The sequence below is a fragment of the Galeopterus variegatus genome, unplaced genomic scaffold (assembly GCF_000696425.1).
Source record: "Galeopterus variegatus unplaced genomic scaffold, G_variegatus-3.0.2 Scaffold1999, whole genome shotgun sequence".
Taxonomy (NCBI): Eukaryota; Metazoa; Chordata; class Mammalia; order Dermoptera; family Cynocephalidae; genus Galeopterus; species Galeopterus variegatus.
This window is the reverse complement of record NW_007728110.1, coordinates 192,214-199,440: the sequence shown is the minus strand read 5'-3', so window position 1 is coordinate 199,440 and position 7,227 is coordinate 192,214. Positions and strand designations below refer to the sequence as shown.

The 7,227-nt window shown below is 47.9% G+C and overlaps 2 protein-coding genes across 4 annotated transcripts in view; both read right to left on the bottom strand.

The window, feature by feature from the left end:
- The window catches only part of SNX15 (sorting nexin 15), an 11,437-nt gene extending 8,357 nt beyond the window's left edge, over positions 1-3,080 (bottom strand). For 2 of the 3 annotated variants that reach the window (XM_008579977.1, XM_008579979.1), the window contains exon 1: positions 2,853-3,080. In XM_008579977.1, coding sequence (XP_008578199.1) covers positions 2,853-2,951 — 99 coding nt within the window. In that variant the 5' untranslated portion in view covers positions 2,952-3,080. The remainder of the gene's footprint in view (positions 1-2,852) is intronic. The other variant, XM_008579978.1, reaches the window with a different exon arrangement.
- Positions 3,081-5,093: 2,013 nt separating this feature from the next.
- Positions 5,094-7,227, bottom strand: part of ARL2 (ADP-ribosylation factor-like 2) — a 9,068-nt gene continuing 6,934 nt past the window's right edge. Inside the window, exons 4-5 of the mRNA XM_008579976.1 lie at positions 6,384-6,464; positions 5,094-5,557 (exon numbers count right to left, since the gene is read on the bottom strand). Of these exons, the coding sequence (XP_008578198.1) occupies positions 5,423-5,557; positions 6,384-6,464 (216 nt within the window). The 3' untranslated portion in view covers positions 5,094-5,422. The remainder of the gene's footprint in view (positions 5,558-6,383; positions 6,465-7,227) is intronic.

Sequence of the window (7,227 nt, the reverse complement as noted above, 5' to 3'; positions counted from 1 at the left end):
CCGAGGCTTGCAATCCCATTGCCGGTCCCCGGTCCGGTACGGGGGCAACACTGAGGGTTGCGATCCGTTGCCGGACACGGGAAAAAAAAAAAAAAGACAAAAAAAAGTCTGTTGAAAAATGGAATTAAAATATAATATGAGGGGCTGGCCGGTTAACTCAGTTGGTTTACATTGCAGTGTTATAACACTAAGGTCAAAGGTTTGGATCCCCATACCAGCCAACTGCCAAAATAAATTAAATAAATAAGTAAACAAATAAAAAAATAACAGATAATATGAATCTTTCCATGAAATTTTTACGGTACCCTCCTATATACGTAAAGTATGATTGAGCTGTATATTTAAGATCTGTGCATGTTTATATAAATTGTCTCAATTTTAAAAATTAAAAAAGTGAAACAAAAAAACAAAAAGAAACCATTAAGCATACCAGCAAGTGAAAAAAGCAGGATGCAGAAAGCCATTGTAAGTAAATAATAATAACGAAGTGACTACATATATCTGCTTGTAAATGTAGTTTATGCACAAGGATAAGTAAGAAACTAGAACCACTTCACAGTTCCCATGAAGGGGAGGAATGAGGATGGTAAAGTGAGCGAAAACTATTTATCTTTAAAAATTATAAAAATATATCAAAGTAATGCAAGTCACTAGGGTTTTGTTTTTTGTTTCCGGGGCTGGCTGAGATGGTGTGTTACTTGGTTTAAAAAGCCAAGAGGTGTTCTGGCACCAAGATCAAGGGTTCAAATCACCATGAAAAGAATCTTAGCCAGAAAATAGCCATCTTTGGGGTAACTAAGAATAAGCAGAAAATTTCAGTTAGCCATTAACTTAGGAACTGATAATCATCAATTCCTTGAAGTTAGCCTAGAAATTGATGAACTGACCCTACGGCTGAAACTGCCTGGAGATGAAATCATGCCCTAAAAGGATCTTTCTCAAAAGTTTATTTCTGTTTATCTCCCATTACACCCTTATGTGATTTACTTTAGATGCTGTGCAGCTACCATTAAGAACTGTAACTAAGTTTTCTGGGCCAGCTGTGGCTCACTCGGGAGAGTGTGGTGCTGATAACACCAAGGCCATGGGCTCAGATCCCTATATAGGGATGGCCGGTTGGCTCACTTGGGAGAGTGTGATGCTGACAACACCAAGTCAATGGTTAAGATCCCCTTACTGGTCATCTTTCTAAAAAAACAACAAAAAAAGAATGGAAAATAAGTTTTCTTGTTTTTCTCACCTTTCCTAATGGACCACAAACAAAGGAATTCCAAGAGAAAGGCAAAGCACCCTAGCTAATTATTTACTCACCTTCTTGCCTAAAGGAAAATTGCATCCACATTAATTATAGGTACTGAGTCAGATATTTTTATGTTCCAGTGATGTTTGACTGAGATTATTGTCTTTGAGCTCTCCCTAGGAGATAAGGATTCCGATTCCGAAATAACATCAAGGGCTTGAAGCTGACCAGTCCACCAACTGCAGACTCCATGACGCCAAAGCACCCAGCCCATGATGGGACCCTGACATCTGACTCAGACCCTCTGCTGATCCTGTGACCAGCCTCCCCGTGTGCCTGCAGTATACAGTCCTTACCTCACCTTCCTGCCTCTTCCCCTTTGTAAACCCCAGAGCAGGCATCAGAATGTGGGATGATTTTAGCCTGGTCACCTCCCAGATGCCAATTATCTGAATAAAGCTTCCAATCCTCACACCAACTTTGGACTTTCGGGTCATTTATTTATTGCGAGAGGGCAAGCTGAGCCTGTTGCCAGTTAACAACACATGCCAGAACCGAAAAAAAAGAAAAGCCAACAGGAAAACTTGTAGGAAAGGGTTACGGTCCCCTATCACACCCATCCCACTCCCCAGTCCATCTTTCCCAAGGAAAACTGAGAAAAGCCTATTTTAAACATCTAAGATTCTGTACTTAACATCACTTTGAAAGTGTCTATGTTTTTCCTTCATTTTTACTAATGCACTAGTTTAATCGTTGCCTAGTTGAAAATTCTAAAAGTACAAAAAATTTACAGGGCTGGCCGGTTAGCTCAATGGGTTAAAGCGCGGTGCTGGTAACAGCAAGTTCATGAGGTTCAGATTCCCATACCAGCCAGCAGCAAAAGGAAAAAAAAAAAAAAAAAAAAAAAAATTACAGTAAAAAGTCTTCGCCCAACCCCTGTCCCCAGGGATCTAGTTAGTTTCTCTCCCTGGGGGCCTCCACTGCTACCAGTTCTTGCACATCATTCTACAGACATTCTGTTACACTGCTGTATTTTTAATTCTTTCATGGTTTTCTCCATGTCTCTATATGACATGCTTATAATATTATTATTGCTTCGTATTTCACCTTCAGTCTATCTATTGACTTCCTACTATGACCATGAAAATGGAGACATACTCCTTAAGTCCTTTTGAACCGTATGAATTTTTTAAATCACAGACCAGTATGATTTCTTGAAACATTAAAAATAAACTTTTAAAAGGGCATTTATATAAGTTTCAAACAAATCAATAAACAAAACTTACTCCGAGAGATTGGAGAACTAATTAACATTGGGGTTAAGCCAGAGTTTTCACGTTAATTTACAGAAATTCACAGCCTGATGCCCACACACCACACCTGGAGGGTCCGGGAACTGCCTCCACGCCCCTTTAAAAAGGACTGCGACTCCTACGGCCCCGCCCCCCGATGTTAAACAGGTAAACGAAGCCTCTATGGAGGCCTCCCCTTAAAGGGGAAATCCATTTCTGTCATCTAAAAAGGGAGCTTCCTCCAGCGCCTTCCCTTAAGGTAAAACACGCCCCTCGCCCCTACAGTTAAAGGGGTAAAGTCCTCGCGGGCCCCACCTCACCTGTGCGGTGACTTTGTACTCGGTGTAGCCCTTGGGGTGGGTCCTGGGGTCGGAAACTGTGTAGTGCCGCAGGAAGTCATCTTTTGCCCGGCGGGACATGACAATCGACGGGGAGCAGAGGCGACCGCCGGCCTCCACCTCCTCCGCGCCGCCCCCGCCCCTTCGGGCCCGCCTCCGCCCGCCGCCGCCTCGCGGGCGCCTGCGCCCTTCTTCCTCCTGCCCAGGGAGCTGGTCGCAAGTGACGACGCGGTTCTCAGCCCGGGCTCGCGGCCAAGGGAGAGTCTGAAAAGTTCCCTGACGCTGGTAAAGCGTAAACCTAGGTGATTCTGAAGTGAAGATGGGTTGCGGAGGTCTCATCTCTCCTCTCATCTCTGCCGGGCGATCGGCCTCACATCCGAGCTCTCTATCAACACAACTTCTAATACGTCCAATACATCCAGACATAGACAAATTATTTCCCTGTTTCCCTCCACAGGATTCGCTAATACATGTTTTCTAGAACCGTGAGGGAAGCAAAAAGAACGCCGCAGAAGCGGGATGGTGTCTTGGGCTCCGAAGTCACAATTCTTACTAGCTCTATCAGTTTCCCTTAACTCCTAGAACCTCAGTTCCTTTTTTTTTTTTTTTAGCTGACACTTACACAGTGCTTATGATATACAAGATGCCAGCCCATTTAGTCCTCATCCCAACCCTAGGTGGTAGGTGGCATTATCTTTTCCCAGATAGGAAAAGTGAGGCACAGGCAGGTTAGGCAACTTGCTGAACATCAATCGGCGAGTGGCAGGGCCGGGGTTTGGCTCCGGAGCTGCTCCGGAGCTTGGGTGTGTTCACTCATAGCAGGGTTTGAGAGCTTGCGAACCACAGTATCTGTCTTGCAAGGAGGACAGGGCAGGGGCTTCTAATCTTGTACACAGAGGGAGTTCGTCTTGTTTCTATTCTTAGGTTGTCCACCCAACCTCCATTTCCCCTTTTCCATCCTAACAGAACACAGATTTTACACATGTCTCTGCTCCTCCGTGTCTCTTCCTGGCCTATTGATAGCGGTATCCTACTTTCCTTTGGGAAAGCTGCCCTTCCCTGCTGGACAATCTATTGGGATTGTAGAGCAGGCAAGTCCTCACTGAGAGGTGGACATAGGCCTCAGGATGCGCCAGGCAGGCTTCCTCTCCATGGCATTTGAATTTTGAGCAGAGACAAAAACTGAAGATAATTAGTCCTGAGCTATCACAGGAGGCAGCAGGTGTAGTGGTTCCCCCACTTCCTCGTTAGGTGGCTTTGAGCAAGTCACAGAACCTCCTGAGGGCTCACTTTCCCATATGAAAGGGGACACTAATAGTCTGTACGCAGAGGGCTGTCCTTAATTGAATTGGAAACTGAATAGTGCTTAGAACAGAACCCTGTAGAGTAAGCAGCCACTGTTAGGACTAAACCAGGTGCCCTGAAAATAGCCTTGAATCTTGCTACTTGGATTGAGGCACTCGGGCGGCCGAGTTCCCATCCTTTTCCAGCTTGGCTGTTTCAGAGTGTCCTATGGCCTTCGGGGAAGGCCTTAGCTACTTACCCCTGCCTGATACAGCCACCCTCCCTCCCTCTTCCTGCACACCCACGTCATTTCCCAAGAGCCTTTGCTCTTCCTGCCTCTGTTGTGTGATTCCCTCTGCCTAAACCTGTGCTGCTTTGTACAGCTGTGCAGGTTGCCCACTGCACGTGGGTGCCTGGCTGTGGTGGTCTGGGGCTGCCTTTTTCTTTTTTTTTTTTTCTTTTTGTCTTTTTTTCATGACCGGTAACGGGATCGCAACCCTCGGTGTCGCGCCCACACCGCGCTCAACCAGTGAGCGGACCGGTCTGTATATGGGATCCGAACCCTCGGAGGAAGAGCCACCGCGCTCCCAAGTGCCGCACTCTACCGAGTGTGCCACCGGCTGGCCCAAGGGGCTGCCTTTTTCTAATTCACACTATGAGGGCTGCACTTGCCCTGGTGAACTGTCCTCCCTTTCCTCTACCCAGAAAACTTCTAATCCTTCACTCCCAGCTTTAATGTCACCTCCCTGGGAAGCCCGCCTGAACTCTTCCAAATGGAGTTAGTTGCAGCCTGTCCTGTGCTTCTATAACTCTTTGCACATCCCTTTGATATAGCAGCAGTTAACCCTCAATTGGAATTATTTTCCTTTCTGTCCCCCACTGGACTGTAGGTTCCATGTATTCTCTAATACTCCTGAATTAACAAATGACAGCCAGGAATCAGGGCAAGGAGTGTTTATTCTTACAGCTGAGCAAAGGATGAGGCCCACAGCCTTGTTAGCATCAGAGGTAGTCCCCTCTCAGCCCCAATCCTCTCCTCTTGGTATGGCAGCCACAGGGCAGGTGAGGAGCCAGAGTGACAGCTAGGGCACAGCCCTCCTGCCACAGGAGCCAGTGGCCACAGAGCAGCAGCGGGCAGCAGTAGCAGCAGCAGGTTATAGAGGGGAACAGGGAGTGTTAGTCCAGGTGGCTGACTCCATCCCCCCATGGATGGTGTTTGATGAGGGCTGGGGGGCCTGGATTGCAAGGTGGGGGGCACCTGGAGTGGCTCAATCGGCTGTGAAGATGCGGCTGGAAATGTCATCCAGGAGCCAGTCAATGCCAAGCAGCAGGTTCTCCCCTGTCACAGCACTGCAGCCCTGAATGCACCAGTGGTGGCTGCGGATGGAGTCCAGTTCCAGGGCCTGGGAAGACAGAAGATGCTGGTTGGAGCCAGTGACCACAGATCTGCCATCCCTCAGCCCCTTCCCTCTCCTGGCCCAGAACTCCACGTCTCCCTCAAGGCCTTGTTCAAGGGTCACCCCATCCAGGAAGTGTCCCCTGGCCCCTGGTGAAAATTTGTCAGCCCCCTTGGAGCACCTGGGCTGTCTGTACAGTGCCACCCCAGTGCTGCCCCTTAGGGATGTAATAGATGGGATCCGAACATGTACTAGGACCCAGGCATTGCACTAGGGACACTACATGTCCTCTCATCCATTCCTCCCAAGGCCTCATGAGCCAGGGGTTGTGCTGGCCATTTTACCAAGGAGAAAACCAAAGCTCAGAGAGGTTAAGCAACCTGCCTAAGGTTTCACAGCCAGCAAGTGGCAGAACCAAGACTCAAACAAGATTCTAAGCCTGGTTTTAAATCCTGGCTTGTCTACTTACTGGCTGTGTGACTTTGGGTGATTTACTTAACCTCTCTGAGCCTGCTCTGCCATCTGTAAAATGATAATAATAGTTCCTATCTCATGAGGTTGTTTTGAGAATGAAATGAGTTAATCCACGCAAAACACATTGCACAGAGAAAGGACTTACTATCTGCTGGCCACTGTTATCCTGTGGAATAATCTATTTGTAGGTCTGCCTTCTTCCACACTGTGGGCCAACACTACACCTTATTAATCACTGAATCTCCAGTACTCCGTATAGGTCCTGCCACATAGCAAAGGTTACTAAATGCTTTTTAAAGATTAATAAAGAAACGCGTGCCATTTTCCTTGGTGAGCCTGCCCTAAGGCCCAGACTCACCTCGCGAATGGCGTTAGAGGACAGTGCTCCAGGCAGGTCCTGCTTGTTGGCAAAGATGAGGAGGGTTGCTCCAGCCAGGCGCTGTGGGAGAGAAGATAGAGGGCTGGAGTGGGGGCTCAGACAACAGCCTGACCCCTCCTCTAATGGCCCAGAGCATCTGGGGTCAAAGATCAACCTGGGGGAGAGGGGGCTGGCCAGTTAGCTCACTTAGGAGAGCGTGGTGTTCATAACACCAAGGTGAAGCATTCAGATCCCCATATCGGTCAGCTGCTAAAAAAAAAAAAAGTCAAAAAGTCAACCTGGAAGATTTGGACAAGGTCCCATGGTGGTGGGAGAGGCCCAGGTGGGGTGGGCAGTATAGACACAGCCATTGAGGCTGGCCACACATGGGGTGGAGGGAGCCCTGGGCTGGGCTAGGTTCTGGTTCCAGCTAACCACCACCCAGTGGGCACTTCTCTCCCCATACCTCAGTTTCCTCTTCCATAAACAGAGAGGGGGTGTTGGACAAGATGATCCCTGAGCCCTCTGCTGTACTAGACTGCTCAGATATGATGACCTGACATGCACAGAGAATGGGAGCATCCCAGAAGCCCATGGGGTCTGCTGGAAGTGACCTTCCCAAGTTCAGGTAGCCTTTTAACTGTTCCACTACTGACAGGCTTCACTCTCTGCTTCTGATTCTAGTTATTGCCATATATGTGTTTGTGACTAGGAGTCCCTTCATGTGGGTGGGAGGATCTAACCCTCTGGGCCTCGACCTGCTTGGGTTGGCCTGGGTTCAGCATTTTTTTTTTTTTTTTTAAAAGATGACCGGTAAGGGGATCTTAACCCTCGACTTGGTGTT